Source organism: Oncorhynchus keta, chromosome 2, assembly GCF_023373465.1.
Source record: "Oncorhynchus keta strain PuntledgeMale-10-30-2019 chromosome 2, Oket_V2, whole genome shotgun sequence".
NCBI lineage: Eukaryota > Metazoa > Chordata > Actinopteri > Salmoniformes > Salmonidae > Oncorhynchus > Oncorhynchus keta.
Window position 1 is genome coordinate 80,309,088 of NC_068422.1, and position 23,912 is coordinate 80,332,999.

At 46.7% G+C, this 23,912-nt stretch overlaps 1 protein-coding gene across 1 annotated transcript; it reads right to left on the reverse strand.

The window, feature by feature from the left end:
• Positions 1-14,679: 14,679 nt before the first annotated feature.
• Positions 14,680-17,236, reverse strand: LOC127909402 (uncharacterized). The gene is made up of 4 exons (XM_052470624.1): positions 17,128-17,236; positions 16,691-16,866; positions 16,440-16,514; positions 14,680-15,658 (listed from the first exon to the last, which is right to left on the reverse strand). Exons 1-4 carry the CDS (start codon positions 17,234-17,236, stop codon positions 15,110-15,112), a joined length of 909 nt encoding a protein of 302 aa, XP_052326584.1. The 3' UTR covers positions 14,680-15,109.
• Positions 17,237-23,912: the final 6,676 nt, after the last annotated feature.

Here is a 23,912-nt window from a genome sequence, read left to right on the forward strand (position 1 = left end):
CTATAACACATCAGTGTCCTGTTCCTCTGGTCCATCACCATTATTAACTATAACATGTCAGTGTCCTGTTCCTCTGAGTCCTTCACCATTATTAACTATAACATGTCAGTGTCCTGTTCCTCTGAGTCCTTCACCATTATTAACTATAACACGTCAGTGTCCTGTTCCTCTGGTCCATCACCAACATGTATAACACGTCAGTGTCCTGTTCCTCTGAGTCCTTCACCATTATTAACTATAACACGTCAGTGTCCTGTTCCTCTGAGTCCTTCACCATTATTAACTATAACACGTCAGTGTCCTGTTCCTCTGAGTCCTTCACCATTATTAACTATAACACGTCAGTGTCCTGTTCCTCTGGTCCATCACCAACATGTATAACACGTCAGTGTCCTGTTCCTCTGAGTCCTTCACCATTATTAACTATAACACGTCAGTGTCCTGTTCCTCTGAGTCCTTCACCATTATTAACTATAACACGTCAGTGTCCTGTTCCTCTGGTCCATCACCAACATGTATAACACGTCAGTGTCCTGTTCCTCTGAGTCCTTCACCATTATTAACTATAACACGTCAGTGTCCTGTTCCTCTGAGTCCTTCACCATTATTAACTATAACACGTCAGTGTCCTGTTCCTCTGAGTCCTTCACCATTATTAACTATAACACGGCAGTGTCCTGTTCCTCTGAGTCCTTCACCATTATTAACTATAACATGTCAGTGTCCTGTTCCTCTGAGTCCTTCACCATTATTAACTATAACACGTCAGTGTCCTGTTCCTCTGGTCCATCACCAACATGTATAACACGTCAGTGTCCTGTTCCTCTGAGTCCTTCACCATTATTAACTATAACACGCCAGTGTCCTGTTCCTCTGGTCCATCACCAACATGTATAACATGTCAGTGTCCTGTCCCTCTGAGTCCTTCACCATTATTAACTATAACACGTCAGTGTCCTGTTCCTCTGGTCCATCACCAACATGTATAACATGTCAGTGTCCTGTCCCTCTGAGTCCTTCACCATTATTAACTAACACACGTCAGTGTCCTGTCCCTCTGAGTCCTTCAACATTATTAACTATAATATGTCAGTGTCCTGTCCCTCTGAGTCCTTCACCATTATTAACTATAACACGTCAGTGTCCTGTCCCTCTGAGTCCTTCACCATTATTAACTATAACACGTCAGTGTCCTGTCCCTCTGAGTCCTTCACCATTATTAACTATAACACGTCAGTGTCCTGTCCCTCTGAGTCCTTCACCATTATTAACTATAACACGTCAGTGTCCTGTTCCTCTGAGTCCTTCACCATTATTAACTATAACACGTCAGTATCCTGTTCCTCTGGTCCATCACCAACATGTATAACACGTCAGTGTCCTGTTCCTCTGAGTCCTTCACCATTATTAACTATAACACATCAGTGTCCTGTTCCTCTGAGTCCTTCACCATTATTAACTATAACACGTCAGTGTCCTGTCCCTCTGAGTCCTTCACCATTATTAACTATAACACGTCAGTGTCCTGTTCCTCTGAGTCCTTCACCATTATTAACTATAACACGTCAGTGTCCTGTTCCTCTGGTCCATCACCATTATTAACTATAACACATCAGTGTCCTGTCCCTCTGGTCCATCACCATTATTAACTATAACATGTCAGTGTCCTGTTCCTCTGAGTCCTTCACCATTATTAACTATAACACGTCAGTGTCCTGTTCCTCTGAGTCCTTCACCATTATTAACTATAACACGTCAGTGTCCTGTTCCTCTGGTCCATCACCAACATGTATAACACGTCAGTGTCCTGTTCCTCTGAGTCCTTCACCATTATTAACTATAACACGTCAGTGTCCTGTTCCTCTGGGTCCTTCACCATTATTAACTATAACACGTCAGTGTCCTGTCCCTCTGAGTCCTTCACCATTATTAACTATAACACGTCAGTGTCCTGTTCCTCTGGTCCATCACCAACATGTATAACATGTCAGTGTCCTGTTCCTCTGAGTCCTTCACCATTATTAACTATAACACGTCAGTGTCCTGTTCCTCTGAGTCCTTCACCATTATTAACTATAACATGTCAGTGTCCTGTTCCTCTGAGTCCTTCACCATTATTAACTATAACACGTCAGTGTCCTGTTCCTCTGAGTCCTTCACCATTATTAATTATAACACGTCAGTGTCCTGTTCCTCTGAGTCCTTCACCATTATTAACTATAACACGTCAGTGTCCTGTTCCTCTGGTCCATCACCATTATTAACTATAACACATCAGTGTCCTGTTCCTCTGAGTCCTTCACCATTATTAACTATAACACGTCAGTGTCCTGTTCCTCTGAGTCCTTCACCATTATTAACTATAACACGTCAGTGTCCTGTTCCTCTGGTCCATCACCAACATGTATAACACGTCAGTGTCCTGTTCCTCTGAGTCCTTCACCATTATTAACTATAACACGTCAGTGTCCTGTTCCTCTGAGTCCTTCACCATTATTAACTATAACACGTCAGTGTCCTGTCCCTCTGAGTCCTTCACCATTATTAATTATAACACGTCAGTGTCCTGTTCCTCTGGTCCATCACCAACATGTATAACATGTCAGTGTCCTGTTCCTCTGAGTCCTTCACCATTATTAACTATAACACGTCAGTGTCCTGTTCCTCTGGTCCATCACCAACATGTATAACATGTCAGTGTCCTGTTCCTCTGAGTCCTTCACCATTATTAACTATAACACGTCAGTGTCCTGTCCCTCTGGTCCATCACCATTATTAACTATAACATGTCAGTGTCCTGTTCCTCTGAGTCCTTCACCATTATTAACTATAACACGTCAGTGTCCTGTTCCTCTGGTCCATCACCAACATGTATAACATGTCAGTGTCCTGTTCCTCTGAGTCCTTCACCATTATTAACTATAACACGTCAGTGTCCTGTTCCTCTGAGTCCTTCACCATTATTAACTATAACATGTCAGTGTCCTGTTCCTCTGAGTCCTTCACCATTATTAACTATAACACGTCAGTGTCCTGTTCCTCTGGTCCATCACCAACATGTATAACACGTCAGTGTCCTGTTCCTCTGAGTCCTTCACCATTATTAACTATAACACGTCAGTGTCCTGTTCCTCTGAGTCCTTCACCATTATTAACTATAACACGTCAGTGTCCTGTTCCTCTGAGTCCTTCACCATTATTAACTATAACACGTCAGTGTCCTGTCCCTCTGAGTCCTTCACCATTATTAACTATAACACGTCAGTGTCCTGTTCCTCTGGTCCATCACCAACATGTATAACATGTCAGTGTCCTGTTCCTCTGAGTCCTTCACCATTATTAACTATAACACGTCAGTGTCCTGTTCCTCTGAGTCCTTCACCATTATTAACTATAACACGTCAGTGTCCTGTTCCTCTGAGTCCTTCACCATTATTAACTATAACACGTCAGTGTCCTGTTCCTCTGAGTCCTTCACCATTATTAACTATAACACGTCAGTGTCCTGTTCCTCTGAGTCCTTCACCATTATTAACTATAACACGTCAGTGTCCTGTTCCTCTGGTCCATCACCATTATTAACTATAACACATCAGTGTCCTGTTCCTCTGGTCCATCACCATTATTAACTATAACACGTCAGTGTCCTGTCCCTCTGGTCCATCACCATTATTAACTATAACATGTCAGTGTCCTGTTCCTCTGAGTCCTTCACCATTATTAACTATAACACGGCAGTGTCCTGTTCCTCTGAGTCCTTCACCATTATTAACTATAACACGTCAGTGTCCTGTTCCTCTGAGTCCTTCACCATTATTAACTATAACACGTCAGTGTCCTGTTCCTCTGAGTCCTTCACCATTATTAACTATAACACGTCAGTGTCCTGTTCCTCTGAGTCCTTCACCATTATTAACTATAACACGTCAGTGTCCTGTTCCTCTGAGTCCTTCACCATTATTAACTATAACACGTCAGTGTCCTGTCCCTCTGAGTCCTTCACCATTATTAACTATAACACGTCAGTGTCCTGTTCCTCTGGTCCATCACCAACATGTATAACATGTCAGTGTCCTGTTCCTCTGAGTCCTTCACCATTATTAACTATAACACGTCAGTGTCCTTTTCCTCTGGTCCATCACCAACATGTATAACATGTCAGTGTCCTGTTCCTCTGAGTCCTTCACCATTATTAACTATAGCACGTCAGTGTCCTGTTCCTCTGAGTCCTTCGCCATTATTAACTATAACACGTCAGTGTCCTGTTCCTCTGAGTCCTTCACCATTATTAACTATAACACGTCAGTGTCCTGTTCCTCTGAGTCCTTCACCATTATTAACTATAACATGTCAGTGTCCTGTTCCTCTGAGTCCTTCACCATTATTAACTATAACATGTCAGTGTCCTGTTCCTCTGGTCCATCACCAACATGTATAACACGTCAGTGTCCTGTTCCTCTGGTCCATCACCAACATGTATAACACGTCAGTGTCCTGTTCCTCTGAGTCCATCACCATAATTAACTATAACACGTCAGTGTCCTGTTCCTCTGAGTCCTTCACCATTATTAACTATAACACGTCAGTGTCCTGTTCCTCTGAGTCCTTCACCATTATTTCACTATAACATGTCAGTGTCCTGTTCCTCTGAGTCCTTCACCATTATTAACTATAACACGTCAGTGTCCTGTTCCTCTGAGTCCTTCACCATTATTAACTATAACACGTCAGTGTCCTGTTCCTCTGGTCCATCACCATTATTAACTATAACATGTCAGTGTCCTGTTCCTCTGAGTCCTTCACCATTATTAACTATAACATGTCAGTGTCCTGTTCCTCTGAGTCCTTCACCATTATTAACTATAACATGTCAGTGTCCTGTTCCTCTGGTCCATCACCATTATTAACTATAACATGTCAGTGTCCTGTTCCTCTGAGTCCTTCACCATTATTAACTATAACATGTCAGTGTCCTGTTCCTCTGAGTCCTTCACCATTATTAACTATAACATGTCAGTGTCCTGTTCCTCTGAGTCCTTCACCATTATTAACTATAAAATGTCAGTGTCCTGTTCCTCTGAGTCCTTCACCATTATTAACTATAACATGTCAGTGTCCTGTTCCTCTGGTCCATCACCAACATGTATAACACGTCAGTGTCCTGTTCCTCTGAGTCCTTCACCATTATTAACTATAACACGTCAGTGTCCTGTTCCTCTGGTCCATCACCAACATGTATAACACGTCAGTGTCCTGTTCCTCTGAGTCCTTCACCATTATTAACTATAACACGTCAGTGTCCTGTTCCTCTGGTCCATCACCAACATGTATAACACGTCAGTGTCCTGTCCCTCTGAGTCCTTCACCATTATTAACTATAACATGTCAGTGTCCTGTTCCTCTGGTCCATCACCAACATGTATAACACGTCAGTGTCCTGTTCCTCTGAGTCCTTCACCATTATTAACTATAACATGTCAGTGTCCTGTTCCTCTGAGTCCTTCACCATTATTAACTATAACATGTCAGTGTCCTGTTCCTCTGAGTCCTTCACCATTATTAACTATAACATGTCAGTGTCCTGTTCCTCTGAGTCCTTCACCATTATTAACTATAACATGTCAGTGTCCTGTTCCTCTGAGTCCTTCACCATTATTAACTATAACATGTCAGTGTCCTGTTCCTCTGGTCCATCACCAACATGTATAACACGTCAGTGTCCTGTCCCTCTGAGTCCTTCACCATTATTAACTATAACACGTCAGTGTCCTGTCCCTCTGATCCATCACCAACATGTATAACACGTCAGTGTCCTGTCCCTCTGAGTCCTTCACCATTATTAACTATAACACGTCAGTGTCCTGTCCCTCTGAGTCCTTCACCATTATTAACTATAACACGTCAGTGTCCTGTTCCTCTGGTCCATCACCATTATTAACTATAACACGTCAGTGTCCTGTTCCTCTGGTCCATCACCATTATTAACTATAACACGTCAGTGTCCTGTTCCTCTGGTCCATCACCATTATTAACTATAACACGTCAGTGTCCTGTTCCTCTGGTCCATCACCATTATTAACTATAACATGTCAGTGTCCTGTTCCTCTGGTCCATCACCAACATGTATGACACGTCAGTGTCCTGTCCATCTTTCTCTCCACCTAGAGATCCCCTCTCACTCCCTCACCAGCCTGCCACCACCCTCCATCCAGGCCTCTTCTATAGCCTCCTCCCCAGCCTCCACCCTCCATCACTCCACCTCTCAGCCTCTCTACCTCATCCCTCTACCCCTCAGCCTGGTTCCACATCTGGAAGTGCCTCGGCCCATGACGGACAGCCCGCTGTGAGCGTTTACTGCCCATGACATGCTGGGGATTATCTGCTAACGTTCTTTGGTTTGGTAAAGTCAGCCTCCCATTCCTCAGCAGCTAAAGTCAGTTCTTGTTATGTTCTAATAAAGCCATTTTTCATTTTGGGTTTGGGGTGTGTATGAAGGGATAGGGGAGCGTAAACATGTCATCTGGAAGGACGAGGTGTGTGTGTGTGTGTGTGTGTGTGTGTGTGTGTGTGTGTGTGTGTGTGTGTGTGTGTGTGTGTGTGTGTGTGTGTGTGTGTGTGTGTGTGTGTGTGTGTGTGTGTGTGTGTGTGTGTGTGTGTGTGTGTGTGTGTGTGTGTGTGTGTGTGTGTGTGTGTGTGAGTGTGTGTGTGTGCGTGCGTGCGTGCGTGTGTGTGTGTGTAATCCATGTGTGCAATGCAATTGTGTGTCGACAGTATGAGTCTTTGCTGTAGATATCCATGTCCAAATATATAGTGTGTGTGTATATTTGCGTGTACATTTATATTTTTATGGCTGCCCTCTCCTCTCTCCTGCTGCATCCTGACCCTCTGTGGCCCCTGCAGGAAGTGGGCAGTGGGGCCTGCAGGGGGGAGGAGGGAGAAGGGGGAGGCTGTATGGGGGAGGAAGGTGGGAGAAGGGGAGGCTCTATGGACGAGGAAGGGGGGAGAAGGGGAGGCTGTATGGGGAAGGAAGGGGGGAGAAGGGGAGGCTGTATGGGGGAGGAAGGGGGGAGAAGGGGAGGCTGTATGGGGGAGGATGGTGGGAGAAGGGGAGGCTCTATGGGGGAGGAAGGGGGAGAAGGGGAGGCTGTATGGGGAAGGAAGGGGGAGAAGGGGAGGCTGTATGGGGGAGGAAGGAGGGAGAGGGGGAGGCTGTACTGTATGTGAGAGATGGGAGGAGCCTGCTGCAGCCTCACTGGGCCTCAGTCAAGGGCAGCAGGAGACAGAAGGAGAGGCGCTGCAGGCGGCAACAGGGCCGGGCTCCCTGACGGCCTCACCCCACTGATCCCACAAATTCGGTAAACTTCATGGAAATGTAATAAGTGCCGCTGCTTTGTGTTCGCCTGCAGAGCCCAGAGCCACAGCAGAGCCCAGGCCTGAATAGATGGTGCTGGGAGGCACATGTGTGATGATTTACACAGCATACAGGCAGACAGCCACACAGACTGCATCCCAAATTGCACCATATTCCCTATAAAGTGCACTACTTTTGACTATGGACTCTGGTCAAAAGTAATGCACTTTATAGGGAATAGGGTGACATTTGGGACACAGACACTGGCTACCTGCCCTTTTTCCTCCTCCTCCTCTTCTAACCAAGGGAGGGAGGGAGGTAGAGAAGTCCCTGTTAGTGTGGGTCTAGAAGCTACAGAGACAGCCATGACCCCAGGGCCTGCGTTGCTTAAGCCAATATAGACTCTGTACATCCTGAGGGGGAATAATATCTATCTGAGGCTGCTGGCATGGGCCTGTCTTTCCCCCTCCCTTCCTCTCCCTTCCTCTCCTCCCTTGCTCTTTCTTCCTTCATCCCTCCCTTCTCTTTCTCCCTCTCTCTTTGCCTCCTTCAAAGGGAAGCCTCGCCTCGGCTGCTTCTGCCAGGCTAGAGAGCAGAGCCTTTGAGTTAAAAGGACCAGTCTGTTCTGCGACTCTCATTTTGAAATCATCCGACTTTGCTCTCTGGTCCCAGGTCTCTCCTTTTCCAGTGACTGCATAGCTTCTGCCTGCCTGCTGCTCTGTTCTGAGCAGCAGTCTCTCTGCCATGACAACTAAATAGCCCCCTAATACCACTTCATAAAGCCTAGGAGTATCCTACAGACTAGGTCCTGTAAATGAAAGACATAAATGGCTTCATGGAAGGCTTTAAGAGTGAACCTTCCACTGAAATGACAGGAGTGGCTTAACAGCCGGGGCTAAATGATTCCTTAACTAGGCATAATTTATAGACATGTCCTAGGGTGAGGAATACATGTATCGCCATGTTACGAGGACTGGGACATGGAGGAGAGCAGAGGAGGTGTGTGTGCTCCTACTGTATGTGAGTGTGTGACAGTATGCTCTATATTAAAACCAGCTGGGGTAGGGTGGGTTGATATTTGGAGTTAGAGGGCAGACCAAGAGGTGATGGGGAGACATGATGGCAAGCAGCAAAACACACATTAGTCAGCGTTTCCTCTGTCACAAAGGCACCAGTGGTCAGTAATACAGACTGTATACACTAACAGACCTCAACTCTACTCACTGCCACAGAACCTGTCACTGTAAACAACAAACACCTCAACTGTCCCCTCACCCGTTTGCCATGTCAACACTCATTTTCTCAGATAAACATCCCACAAGAATGACAGATGAGAAAAATAAAAAAACATGAAAATAATACTCTCCTCCTTTCCCAAACCCATGCAGAGATCAGATGTTTATTCTGCTCTTTATTTAACTGAGTTTCTTATCAGCAGACAGACAACAATGAACAGGTGCAGGCACCTATTGCTCGCAGATGACAAGAGATGGAGTTGAGTGAAGAAGAACTCTCGGAGAGAGATAAGAGCTTTTCTACCCACCTCGCCAAGGTTCCGCGTTCCGACGTTCCGCTCCCCGTGTTCCGCCAGCAGTGTTCTGATGAGGCTGTTAAGCAGATGAATGCTCCCATCATTTACCCACCGGGGTGTTTGTAAGCCAACAATTCCTCCATTCATTTTTCACATAATCTTTCCCCTCTTTATCGTGTCAGGGGCTTTGAGGGTTGCCTGCTGAGGTGTGTGTGTCTGCGTGTGTGCGTGTGTGTGTGTTTGAGTGTGTGTGTGTTTGTACTACAGAGAGATGAGGGGGGCAGACAGGCAAAGTGGAAGGACGCTGAGCTCTCTGAGGGGATGTTTGGCTTTGTAATTTCACCCTTGAAATTTGTGATTACAAACGGGACAACTTTTTTAATTTTCTCTTTTGTCTGGGATTCAGCTGCCTGACAGTGTGCCCCAGCAGCCAGGCCTTTTAATCAATCACCTAGATAATCAAATGTCACTGGCTATCTGCTCCATGTAATTACTTTTGCAATTAAAAATCAATCTCCAGTCACCTCGTCTAATTAGAGCGATGGGCAGATCTTCATCTAGATTGATTTTATAATACATATTGACATCAAATGCCATAATGTTGCCATATTCCTTTATTTTCATGCTCTGCAGATGAACAAAACAAAGCCAGGGAACATGGGAAATTATCTGGGAGGGGTTGCTCTGATGCTCCGAGCTTTGATTCCCAGAGTAAAAGGTCTCAGGCCCTGGAAAGGTTCACCTCATCTCAGTCTAATGATGACAACCAACGCTCCTCTTGGAGGGGGAGGAGGGGGAGGAGGAGGGGGAGGAGGAGGAGGGGACAAATGGCAGGCCAATAAGCTGAATGACAGGCTACAGCCATTAAAAAACATTTGTTGGAAACATAAGCTTATACAGTACAGCAGAATAACTGATAGCCGCAGAGCCAGGGCCCTCCTCCGGAATACAAATGTAATCTATAGAGGTTCTAATAATGATGTGAGGGGACAAGGGAGAACATTGGCTTTTAACACAATATTGACATCCAAACGCGTGTTATCTTGGGGATCTAACACGGCTCACTACGCGGCGTCTCTCATTCTCCCCCTATACATCATGACGGCCGCCACCGGGACTGCCAGCGGCTGGATATAAACCAATCAAACCCTGGTGCTGGAGAGAGACAGGTTGAAACAGGTTGTTCATGACTCTCTCTCTCACAGCGTTAGCAGATTTGTTTCTGGGCAAAACAGGCAGATGTGTCCATCTGGATGACATCATAATGACATGTGGGGACATGGTCGGGGACAGGCGTGTGACAGGCGTGTTGTATGTATGGCGGGTAGCAGTACGGTTCTCTAGCTAGCCTGTCTCTCTTTGTCTCACAGGCCTTCAGGGAGACCACTGACAGACAGCACCAATAATGAACCTCTCCTCCTACATATGCCTGTTCTGACACACACACACACACACACACACACACACACACACACACACACACACACACACACACACACACACACACACACACACACACACACACACACACACACACACACACACACACACACACACACACACGCATGCCCACTCATACATACATACACACAGCCTCAGGGAGAGGGGTGATCATGCACGTCAGACAACAGTGAAGGCTATAGGGAGACAGTATACTTATAGACCAGCTGAACCTGAACAAGACAATCTGTAGGCCTACCAGTCATGGGTCTATTGAGATACAAATAGATTTAAATGCACTCTTCAAACAATGAATTCACTCATTTCCTACCAGGTGATTGGAACTACGATGCTACTAATACTGTATTAAATTGCTATAGTTCTCTATGTCCAAAAGTGATTAATTCTGTCCCTCAGAAGTGAGATGAGAAGTGAGAGAAACAAGGCATCCCTCCTCCCCCTGGCAAGGAGAAATAGAGAGCTCTAAAGAGTCTGTAAACCCAATCCAGACAGCCAAAGTGATTAGAGGGGAGATCAAAAACCATATAACCCTGAGGAGATGGGAGAGAGAGAGAGAGAGAGGGGGAGAGAGAGAGAGAGAGAGAGAGAGAGAGAGAGAGAGAGAGAGAGAGAGAGAGAGAGAGAGAGAGAGAGAGATTAAAGAGAGCAAGGAGGGATTAAACCAATATCACACTGATGGGGGTATGATCGGACCGATCCATTAGTGTCTAAAGAGAGGCATAAACAAGGGCCTAGTTACCACATCGCTCCGCTCCTCTAGGCCAGCCTGGTGTGTGATAGATGTGAATGGTGATTGGGCTGCTTTAGCGCAGTGCTGCTGAGGTGGAGGTGGAGGGAGGCCTTCTCCCCTTCTCTTCTCCCACTGTGCCCAGTAATAAGGGCAGCACTTATCACCCGTCGCCTCCAGCCACTTCCAAAGGTGCAGGGGCACACACACACACACACACACACACACACACACACACACACACACACACACACACACACACACACACACACACACACACACACACACACACACACACACACACACACACACACACACACACACACACACACACACACACCGGGCCCAGAGACGAGTAATTAATCATCATGGAGAGGGAGCTGTCAGATCCCCAGGTCTTTCCTACTGATAATGCTGCCTCCACAATTTAGCCTGATGGAGATGAGATTTCCCTTTCACCTCTGGCAACAAAAGAAAAGAGAAGAGAGAGAAGAAACACGAACAAATATATATAGCACAACCCACAGTGGCCAATTGGTGGATTTAATGATTACCTTGCTCCTCTTAAGGCTGACGTCCTTATCAAGTCTAAGTGTCCCGATCAATAGTATTCCTCTCCACCTTTCCTGAAATAGCTCTCCCATCAACCCCCCCATCTCCACCTCCAGCCCCCCTCTCTATTACCACACCAGCTGTTATTAAAGGCCTCTCTCCTTGTGGGGTTTGACTTCAGAAATATCAGCAGGTCAATATTTTCACTGATTAATATTTAGCTGTAACAGAAATTGCCATTGTCGTTTTTGTTTGTTTCGTAGGGGTTTTAGTGCCTGAAGTTAAATATGAGTTGATAGGATTTCCACGATAACATAAAGTATACAGGTCAATGTTTTTTGTTCAACAAATACAAAGTAATAATCTGAAATTGATATTGTCAAAATGTCTAGATATTTATCGGCCCTATAATGTTGTGAAATTGGTATTATGCAACTACAGTAATGGCCAAATTATGTGAATTTGACAATACTGAATACGTATGAACACTGTGTTTTTGCATTGGCTTCAATGTTGCCTTTCCCATGGTCAAAGTGCTCCCTCTCTCCTAGGGTTCATGGCCTATGGTGGTGTTGGGTCTATGGTGCTGGGTAAAGGTGTTAAGTACTAGCTGGCTTTGCCTCTGTAGTGCTCTGGCCTCGAGCCATGAGCTCTGCCCCCTGGTCTGGCCAGACTGTGGAATGTTTTCCTATGCTCTTTTAAAAGCACATTTCAGAGACGGTTTATTTGCATATTGGGTGTCAGGCACAAATAAGCGTGATGACTCTACAGAATCCATTGTGATAACAGGATCGAGGGGGTGCAAACACAGGAGGGAGGGAGATGAAAGAGGGACAGCTGCCCTGCTCAGTGCTGGGGTCTGGATCCTTAACGGCTGGCCGGTACGCTGGATCTTTGTGAGGCTGGTCCGATCATAAGTGGGCCACGCCAGGCGGTAGGTTCAAAGCCCTCCCTCTCTCTTTCTCTTTATTCTCTCTCTATTATGTACTCTCTCGTTCTCCCTCTGTCTGTGTTGGTAGACAGATCAAATCAAATCAAATCACATTTATTTATATAGCCCTTCGTACATCAGCTGATATCTCAAAGTGCTGTACAGAAACCCAGCCTAAAACCCCAAACAGCAAGCAATGCAGGTGTAGAAGCATGGTGGCTAGGAAAAACTCCCTAGAAAGGCCAAAACCTAGGAAGAAACCTAGAGAGGAACCAGGCTATGTGGGGTGGCCAGTCCTCTTCAACCAGTCAAAACTCATTCAATCCCTTGAACTATTCCAGTGAACATGATATCCCTTGACCTTGACCAATTGTAACCTTTGAGCAATACCTATAGCTCCCAATGGCCCTCGATTGCTTGTTTTATTGTGGTCCTTGGGGTCTTGGGCTGAATCTCAATGCTCAAAGTACTTATTGTCTGCTATGTTAGGCTAATAGAATCTCTCTCAAACAAAGTCTGGCTAGAAGAGCCTAAAAGAGGCAACACACAGTCTGCAAGAAAAGCTTTTTAGTTCTTTGCAAGGCCCACATGAAAAAACACTATCGTTTACTATAGTGAAAATACTGTTTTTGCAGACATTAATGTAGTATTTACTATAGTGTTGTTTTGTGTGGATATTACTGTAGTATTTACTATGTTGTTTTTCCCCGCATTGTTACTGTAGTATAATATAGTATTTAAAGTTTATTATAGTATTACTAGTTAAAAAACTATAGTATATACTGTAGCATTTACTGTAGAGTTTTTGCAGACACTACTGGTGTCACGACTTCCTCCGAAGTCGAAGCCTCTCCTTGTTCGGGCGGTGCTCGGCGGTCGACGTCACCGGTCTTCTACCCATCATTGATCCATTTTTCATTTTCCATTGGTTTTGTCTTGTCTTCCTACACACCTGGTTTCAATCCCATTCATTAACTGTTGTGTATTTAACCCTCTGTATCCCGTCATGTCTTTGTCAGAGATTGTTTGCTATTCAATGTTTTGTATTGGTGTGCGACAGGTCCTTGTACCCACTTTGTTTATTGTTACATTTAGTGTTTGGAGTATGTTTAGTTTATTGCTATTGTCACACCCTGACCATAGTTTGCTTTGTATGTTTCTATGTTTTGGTTGGTCAGGGTGTGATCTGAGTGGGCATTCTATGTTGGATGTCTTGTTTGTCTATTTCTATGTCTGGCCTGATATGGTTCTCAATCAGAGGCAGGTGTTAGTCATTGTCTCTGATTGGGAACCATATTTAGGTAGCCTGGGTTTCACTGTGTGTTTGTGGGTGATTGTTCCTGTCTCTGTGTTTTGCACCAGATAGACTGTTTTAGGTTTTCGCACGTTTGTTGTTTTGTTAGTTTATTCGTGTACAGTTTCTTTATTGAAGTACAATGAATAACAACCACGCTGCATTTTGGTCCGCCTCTACTTCACCTAAAGAAAACCGTTACAGCTATTAAATAACTCCATTACATTCAGTTTGATTCTCCTGCGCCCGACTTCCCTGCCACCTATACACACTACACACACAATGCAATACACAATGCTTTATCCGACATCTACTTTACTCACATAAAATGTTTGGGTGGAAACCTGGTTATTGAAGTGGTGGCTTCTCCTTGAGCAAACCTACTGGACAAATATTAAAAGAACACATTTTCCATAAGCTGCAGGGAACACAATTTATGATTGTAACGGCGTTCGTCTGTTGAAAGAGAGTCGGACCAAAATGCGGCGTGGTGGTTACTCATGTTCTTTAATGAAAATGAACGATACATGAAATAACTAAATATGCAAAACAACAAACGAAACGCGAAAACCTATACAGCCTTGTGACAACAAACATAGAGTTGGGAACAATCACCCACAAAACACACAGTGAAACCTAGGCTACCTAAATATGGTTCCCAATCAGAGACAACGAGAATCACCTGACTCTGATTGAGAACCACCTCAGGCAGCCAAGCCTATGCTAGACACCCCTACTCAGCCGCAATCCCAATGCCTACAAAACCCCAATACGAAACACAACAAAATAAACCCTTTTTTTTTTTTTTTAAAGTTTTATTTGCACAATTCCTTTAAAAACAGCTCGTACATTCATTTAATCATTTATACACATAAAAACGGCAACAAAGCATAAAACACAGCATTTGAAATTTACATTTAAATTTGTTAAAAGTACGTATTGTTAAAACCATTGACAACAACTGTGAATAAAAGTACTTTCTTTGTAAAAACATCAAATCTGTAAAAGCCATTTAAAATGTGTACGAAATGATTCAACAAAGATAAAACATTTTTAAGACGTTAGAAACATGTTAAAAAGTCACTTTGTTAAAAGGCTGTCTTCAATCGCTTGTACAGGAGCGGGGTGAGTCCTTATCAAGCTCGCCTCATCCTGCTCTCCTGAATAGACCATCGTCCCGTCCTTCGGGGCCCAGAGGAGATCCCTCCCCTAGGCGCATCGCCCTAGGCGCCGCAGCGCTGTCAGGCCGTGGCCGCCGGGACCTAGGGTGTTGTGGGGGACCCTTCGCCTGGGGTCGAGGCCCCCTTCCGTTCGTACCACCCCAGGGCTTCCGTGGCTACCATGGCCACTGCCTGGGGGGTGGTCTCTACGCTTTTTGCTACCAGCAGGTTACGGGAGGAGCACAGTGCTTCCTTCAGACACGTGAGGGTGGGCCAGAACTTGGTGAAGGCCTTCGGTGGAATGGGCCTTCGGCCCACCCCGTACAGCACGAGCTGAGGTGTTAGGTCCTCCCCTGCTGGCAGACACGAGGTGATCAGGGGGCCTGCTTCCTTCCACAGGTCCCTGGCGGCTCTGCACTCCCAGAGCATGTGCCTCACCGACTCATCTTGGCCGCAGCCCGGTCGGGGGCACGCGGATGTCCTCGCCATGCCCCGTGAGTGCATAACGGCCCTGACCGGGAGGATCTCGTGGGCAACCATCCAGGACAGGTCCCGATGCCGATTCAGGAGAGCAGGATGGGCCACGTTGCGCCAGACCGTTGTGGGCTCGCCTATAGCGAGCCCTCGCACTGGACACACTGGTTCCCGTTCCTGCACAAGAGAGAGAAGAGAGCGGTATTTAGTTAAAACCGTGACTGCTTCCTTTTCCAGTTTGAAATGTCTTAAAAATTTCTGGAGCTGGACGTAGTGGGTGGGGAGCAGGAAAGAGACTGGGACTCGCAGGTCGACTGGGATCAGCCTCAGAGTCCTGAGGTAAGATCCCAGCCAGAACCGTGCGAGGGCCTGTGTCTTGTTATTGACCGGGGAGGTGGCCAGAGTCAGATGTAACGCTGTGTAGCGGCTGCCCAGGAACAAGTAGAGGTCAGGCAAGCCTTTCCCCCCCTTGGACCTGGGCCTCTTGACCACCTCCCTCCTCAGCCTCTCCCACTTGCTTCCCCACAGAAAGTAGAACAGCATCCGCTCCAGGGCTAAAATACTCCTTCGGGGGGGGATAAAATCAGAACTGATTAATAAAAGCACAGGTAAAATCACAGCTTTTATGATTAAAACCTTGCCCTCAAAAGTCAGCTGTCGTAGTCCCCAAAAACCCAGTCTCTGTCTTACTGTCCCCAGGATCCCACTCCAGTTCCCACTCCCTCCTCCCTCCTGGTCAAACTTTACCCCCAGTACCCTTATGTCCGTCAGTTTAACTGTCAAAGGTAGTCTGGTCAAGTCTGGGTCTGCCCACGGTCCGAAGAATTGGGCCTCTGTCTTGTCTCTATTCAGTCTCGCCCCAGAGGCTCGTCCATACCAGTCAGTCCTGTCCAGAGTCCTGTCGACGGATAAAAGGTCAGTACATAAAATGTTGACGTCGTCCATGTAAAATACGCACTTGGCGGTCATCCCCCCACTCCCCGGGATACCCACCCCACTGATCCGTTGGTCCCTTCTCAAGACCTGTGCCAGTGGTTCAATGCAGGCCACGAACAGAAGAGGAGATAAAGGACAGCCCTGACGGACGCCGCAGTGTACTCCCACTGCTTTTGACAAATGCCCGTTTACAAGGATTTTGCTGGTGATGTCCCCGTACAGCAGTCCCACCCAAGCTAAGAACCTGTCCGGGAAACCCATTTTTTGCAGTACCTTAAAGAGGTACTGGTGCGAGACCCGATCAAAGGCTTTTTCAAAATCTAAATTTAGGACGACAAGCCGCATATTTCTGTCTCTCGCATAACAGATGGCATCTCGGATCAGTATCAGGCTGTCCGTGATCTTCCTTCCGGGCAAGGCACAGGTTTGGTCCGGGTGGATCACCTCCCCTAAAACAGAAGACATTCTGAGTGTTAAAACTTTGGTAAAAAGTTTACAATCAAAATTTAAAAGGGTAATCGGTCTCCAGTTTTTCAAGTCTGTCCTGTCGTGTTTCTTGTATAAAAGAGTCACGATCCCCACTCTAAAACTGTCGGGTAGTCTGTCGAGGTGTTCGAAGTCAGTAAAAACAGTCAAAAGTTCGTCGGCTAAAACATCCCAAAAGGTCAGATAAAACTCCAAAGGGAGGCCGTCCTCCCCCGGTGATTTACCCCTCTTAAAACGTTTCAGTCCTTGGTCGATTTCTGTCCTCGTCAGGTCTTTTTTCAGGTCGTCCGTGTTGGGTAAGGTCTTGTCAAGATATGTTAAAAGGTCCCCCATTGTTCCCTCGCACACATCTTTTTCCCCAAAACAAAATAAACCCATGTCACACCCTGGCCTGACCAAATAAATAACGAAAACACAAAATACTAAGACCAAGGCGTGACAATGATCTATACGTGGCATGTAGATTTCTCACTCACGGGTGGCACATATTGGGATATGGGGGAGGGGAATGGGCAGGGTACATGCAGATTAATATTAGCATATCAGTACAGTGTGTAGTACAGCATTCTACAGTATACTACAGTTTACTACATAATTCTATAGTAAGTATTACACATGATCAAGGGATACTACAGTGTGTTGTATAGTATTGAGTTTGAGTTTATTTAATTTTTTACGGGGATAGTGCACATTAATCAACGTTTCAGTAAAAGTGAATTCTGCAGTATACTACAGTTTATTACATAATTATATAGTAAGTACTACACATGATCGTGTAGTATAGTATTCTACAGTATACTATAGTTTATTACATAATTATATAGTAAGTACTACACATGATCGTGTAGTATAGTATTCTACAGTATACTACATATTTTCCACAGAATTATACAGTAGGTACTACACATGATCGAGGGATAGTACAGTGTGTATTTATTTTTTATGTATTTTTATTTCATTTATTTAACCTTTATTTAACTGGGAAAGTCAGTCAAGAACAAATTCTTCAAGTCAAGAACAAATTCTTATTTACTTATTTACAAACCCTAACCCAGATGATGTGCGCTGCCCTATGGGACTCCCAATCACGGCTGGTTGTGATACAGCCTGGAATTGAACCAGGGTCTGTTATCAGTGCCTTAGACCGTATAGTATTCTACAGTATACTACAAAATGTTATAGTACGTACTACACATGATCAAAGGATACTACAGTGTGTAGTATAGTATGCTACAGTTTACTACATAATTCTATAGTAAGTACTGTAGTAATTCCGAGTAAACTAGTATTTTTTCAAAAATGTCAACAAGATGGCCTTATTGACATTGAAGCTACCTTTCTGTTCTGTCCTGACTTTCTAACTCTCCTGTACACTCCTTGAAGGTAAAAAATTTGGCAACAGAGAACAGATTTCCTTTTTATTGCTGTGACATATAGTCAATACTCAATATAGTTGTCGACACCCCCAGGCACAGAAGCAGGCAGTTGTGTATAGAGAGTGTCAGTGAGTTATTCTGACCCCCTACTGTAATCATGACCTTTCCAATAACATGACTCCCCTGCCCTCTCCCTCGCTCCCCAAAGGCTCTTACAACCAAGGGCTAAACTGAATTAGCCCTGCCTAGCATTCACAGCTCAGCAGCTTCTAAACAAACACACCTACAGACACAGACACACTAACAGGAACACACACACAGACACACATGGATGCGGGAGGCACTATGCTGTAATAACACAAACACAGATACTGCACCTAACTTAATCATACACAGAGACACACAAGCATGCACACACATTCACAAGTATACCCACCCATTCACAAGTATACCCACCCATTCACAAGCATACACAAACACAGGTGCACGTGCACCTCTACCAATTCAGCTCAAAGGAACAACATAACATGTAACCAGAGATATCATTGCAGAAATGAGGAACATGTTATGGCATGCATTTGATTATTTAGTCAAATTGCGTCCCCAGGTCATTGACTAAATAATTAGGCGATTGAAGTGACAGATTAAAAGCAGATTGGAAGTGACTCTGAAAGCAGGATAATGTTTCTATAATCAGTTTGGTCTGAGAAATGCAGATTGTGAAATTTTCCAGCTACTTCCTTAGAAAAATGCATTTCACTTCTGATTAGCATGCTGGAGGAGAGGGGGGGGGGGTCTGAGCCTGATGCTCCAGGGGCACAGTCACCACTCCAGGGGAGAGGAGGAGGAGGAGGAGGAGACAGGGAGAGAGGAGAGGAGAGAGGGAGAGGTGACAGTAAGGTGAGGAATGCGAGGATACAGTGGATAACAGGGAAGAGAAGGGGGAGAGGACAGTAGGGAGAGGAGGAATGGGAGGATACAGTGGATAACAGGGAAGAGAAGGGGAGAGGACAGTAAGGAGAGGAGGAATGGGAGGGATACAGTGGATAACAGGGAAGAGAAGGAGAGGACAGTAGGGAGAGGAGGAATGGGAGGGATACAGTGGATAACAGGGAAGAGAAGGGGAGAGGACAGTAGGGAGAGGAGGAATGGGAGGGATACAGTGGATAACAGGGAAGAGAAGGGGGAGAGGGACAGTAGCGAGGAGGAATGGGAGGAATACAGTGGATAACAGGGAAGAGAAGGGGAGAGGACAGTAGGGAGAGGAGGAATGGGAGGAATACAGTGGATAACAGGGAAGAGAAAGGGGAGAGGACAGTAGGGAGAGGAGGAATGGGAGGAATACAGTGGATAACAGGGAAGAGAAGGGAGAGGACAGTAGGGAGAGGAGGAATGGGAGGGATACAGTGGATAACAGGGAAGAGAAGGGGAGAGGACAGTAGGGAGAGGAGGAATGGGAGGGATACAGTGGATAACAGGGAAGAGAAGGGGAGAGGACAGTAGGGAGAGGAGGAATGGGAGGGATACAGTGGATAACAGGGAAGAAAGGGGAGAGGACAGTAGGGAGAGGAGGAATGGGAGGGATACAGTGGATAACAGGGAAGAGAAGGGGAGAGGACAGTAGGGAGAGGAGGAATGGGAGGATACAGTGGATAACAGGGAAGAGAAGGAGAGACAGTAGGGAGAGGAGGAATGGGAGGAATACAGTGGATAACAGGGAAGAGAAGGGGGAGAGGACAGTAAGGAGAGGAGGAATGGGAGGAATACAGTGGATAACAGGGAAGAGAAGGGGGAGAGGACCGTAGGGAGAGGAGGAATGGAAGGGATACAGTGGATAACAGGGAAGAGAAGGGGAGAGGACAGTAGGGAGAGGAGGAATGGGAGGGATACAGTGGATAACAGGGAAGAGAAGGGGGAGAGGACAGTAGGGAGAGGAGGAATGGGAGGGATACAGTGGATAACAGGGAAGAGAAGGGGGAGAGGACAGTAGGGAGAGGAGGAATGGGAGGGATACAGTGGATAACAGGGAAGAGAAGGGTAGAGGACAGTAGGGAGAGGAGGAATGGGAGGGATACAGTGGATAACAGGGAAGAGAAGGGGGAGAGGACAGTAGGGAGAGGAGGAATGGGAGGAATACAGTGGATAACAGGGAAGAGAAGGGGGAGAGGACAGTAGGGATAGGAGGAATGGGAGGAATACAGTGGATAACAGGGAAGAGAAGGGGGAGAGGACAGTAGGGAGAGGAGGAATGGGAGGGATACAGTGGATAACAGGGAAGAAAAGGGGGAGAGGACAGTAGGGAGAGGAGGAATGGGAGGGATACAGTGGATAACAGGGAAGAGAAGGGGAGAGGACAGTAGGGAGAGGAGGAATGGGAGGGATACAGTGGATAACAGGGAAGAGAAGGGGGAGAGGACAGTAGGGAGAGGAGGAATGGGAGGGATACAGTGGATAACAGGGAAGAGAAGGGGAGAGGACAGTAGGGAGAGGAGGAATGGGAGGAATACAGTGGATAACAGGGAAGAGAAGGGGAGAGGACAGTAGGGAGAGGAGGAATGGGAAGGATACAGTGGATAACAGGGGAAGAGAAGGAGAGGACAGTAGGGAGAGGAGGAATGGGAGGGATACAGTGGATAACAGGGAAGAGAAGGGGAGAGGACAGTAGGGAGGAGTAATGGGAGGGATACAGTGGATAACAGGGAAGAAATGGGGAGAGGACAGTAGGGAGAGGAGGAATGGGAGGGATACAGTGGATAACAGGGAAGAGAAGGGGAGAGGACAGTAGGGAGAGGAGGAATGGGAGGGATACAGTGGATAACAGGGAAGAGAAGGGAGAGGACAGTAGGGAGAGGAGGAATGGGAGGAATACAGTGGATAACAGGGAAGAGAAGGGGAGAGGACAGTAGGGAGAGGAGGAATGGGAGGAATACAGTGGATAACAGGGAAGAGAAGGGGAGAGGACAGTAGGGAGAGGAGGAATGGGAGGAATACAGTGGATAACAGGGAAGAGAAGGGTAGAGGACAGTAGGGAGAGGAGGAATGGGAGGGATACAGTGGATAACAGGGAAGAGAAGGGGAGAGGACAGTAGGGAGAGGAGGAATGGAGGGATACAGTGGATAACAGGAAGAGAAGGGGAGAGGACAGTAGGGAGAGGAGGAATGGGAGGGATACAGTGGATAACAGGGAAGAGAAGGGGGAGAGGACAGTAGGGAGAGGAGGAATGGAAGGATACAGTGGATAACAGGAAGAGAAGGGAGAGAGGACAGTAAGGAGAGGAGGAATGGGAGGAATACAGTGGATAACAGGGAAGAGAAGGGGGAGAGGACAGTAGGGAGAGGAGGAATGGGAGGGATACAGTGGATAACAGGGAAGAGAAGGGAGAGGACAGTAGGGAGAGGAGGAATGGGAGGGATACAGTGGATAACAGGGAAGAGAAGGGGAGAGGACAGTAGGGAGAGGAGTAATGGGAGGATACAGTGGATAACAGGGAAGAGAAGGGGAGAGGACAGTAGGGAGAGGAGGAATGGGAGGATACAGTGGATAACAGGAAGAGAAGGAGAGGACAGTAGGGAGAGGAGGAATGGGAGGAATACAGTGGATAACAGGGAAGAGAAGGGAGAGGACAGTAGGGAGAGGAGGAATGGGAGGATACAGTGGATAACAGGGAAGAGAAGGGGAGAGGACAGTATGAGAGGAGGAATGGGAGGAATACAGTGGATAACAGGAAAGAGAAGGGGGAGAGGACAGTAGGGAGAGGAGGAATGGGAGGGATACAGTGGATAACAGGGAAGAGAAGGAGAGGACAGTAGGGAAAGGAGTAATGGGAGGGATACAGTGGATAACAGGAAGAGAAGGGGAGAGGACAGTAGGGAGAGGAGGAATGGTAGGATACAGTGGATAACAGGGAAGAGAAGGGGGAGAGGACAGTAGGGGAGAGGAGGAATGGGAGGATACAGTGGATAACAGGGAAGAGAAGGGGAGAGGACAGTAGGAGAGGAGGAATGGGAGGGATACAGTGGATAACAGGAAGAGAAGGGGGAGAGGACAGTAGGGAGAGGAGGAATGGGAGGGATACAGTGGATAACAGGAAGAGAAGGGGGAGAGGACAGTAGGAGAGGAGGAATGGGAGGATACAGTGGATAACAGGGAAGAGAAGGAGAGGACAGTAGGGAGAGGAGGAATGGGAGGGATACAGTGGATAACAGGGAAGAGAAGGGGAGAGGACAGTAAGGAGAGGAGGAATGGGAGGAATACAGTGGATAACAGGGAAGAGAAGGGGAGAGGACAGTAGGGAGAGGAGGAATGGGAGGGATACAGTGGATAACAGGGAAGAGAGAGGGGAGGGACAGTAGGGAGAGGAGGAATGGGAGGAATACAGTGGATAACAGGGAAGAGAAGGGGAGAGGACAGTAGGGAGAGGAGGAATGGGAGGAATACAGTGGATAACAGGGAAGAGAAGGGGAGAGGACAGTAGGGAGAGGAGGAATGGGAGGGATACAGTGGATAACAGGGAAGAGAAGGGGAGAGGACAGTAGGGAGAGGAGGAATGGGAGGAATACAGTAGATAACAGGGAAGAGAAGGGGAGAGGACAGTAGGGAGAGGAGGAATGGGAGGAATACAGTGGATAACAGGGAAGAGAAGGGGGAGAGGACAGTAGGGAGAGGAGGAATGGGAGGAATACAGTGGATAACAGGGAAGAGAAGGGGAGAGGACAGTAGGGAGAGGAGGAATGGGAGGAATACAGTGGATAACAGGGAAGAGAAGGGGGAGAGGACAGTAGGGAGAGGAGGAATGGGAGGAATACAGTGGATAACAGGGAAGAGAAGGGGGAGAGGACAGTAGGGAGAGGAGGAATGGGAGGGATACAGTGGAAAACAGGGAAGAGAAGGGGAGAGGACAGTATGGAGAGGAGGAATGGGAGGAATACAGTGGATAACAGGGAAGAGAAGGGGGAGAGGACAGTAGGGAGAGGAGGAATGGGAGGAATACAGTGGATAACAGGGAAGAAAGAGGGAGAGGACAGTATGGAGGAGGAATGGGAGGAATACAGTGGATAACAGGAAGAGAAGGGGAGAGGACAGTAAGGAGAGGAGGAATGGGAGGGATACAGTGGATAACAGGGAAGAGAAGGGGAGAGGACAGTATGGAGAGGAGGAATGGGAGGAATACAGTGGATAACAGGGAAGAGAAGGGGAGAGGACAGTAGGGAGAGGAGGAATGGGAGGGATACAGTGGATAACAGGGAAGAGAAGGGGAGAGGACAGTATGGAGAGGAGGAATGGGAGGAATACAGTGGATAACAGGGAAGAGAAGGGGAGAGGACAGTAGGGAGAGGAGGAATGGGAGGAATACAGTGGATAACAGGGAAGAGAATGGGGAGAGGACAGTAAGGAGAGGAGGAATGGGAGGAATACAGTGGATAACAGGGAAGAGAAGGGGGAGAGGACAGTAGGGAGAGGAGGAATGGGAGGGATACAGTGGATAACAGGGAAGAGAAGGGTAGAGGACAGTAGGGAGAGGAGGAATGGGAGGGATACAGTGGATAACAGGGAAGAGAAGGAGAGGACAGTAGGAGAGGAGGAATGGGAGGAATACAGTGGATAACAGGAAGAGAAGGGGAGAGGACAGTAT

What these genes read in the sequence shown, in the direction of transcription:
- LOC127909402 (XM_052470624.1), bottom strand. Translation starts at nt 17,236, where the DNA reads ATGGGGGACCTTTTAACATATCTTGACAAGACCTTACCCAACACGGAC. An exon ending in ACTGAAACGTTTTAAGAGGG is followed by an intron (nt 16,867 to 17,127) that starts GTAAATCACCGG and finishes CTTCTGTTTTAG; the next exon opens with GGGAGGTGATCCACCCGGAC. An exon ending in CGCACCAGTACCTCTTTAAG is followed by an intron (nt 16,515 to 16,690) that starts GTACTGCAAAAA and finishes CTGCATTGAACC; the next exon opens with ACTGGCACAGGTCTTGAGAA.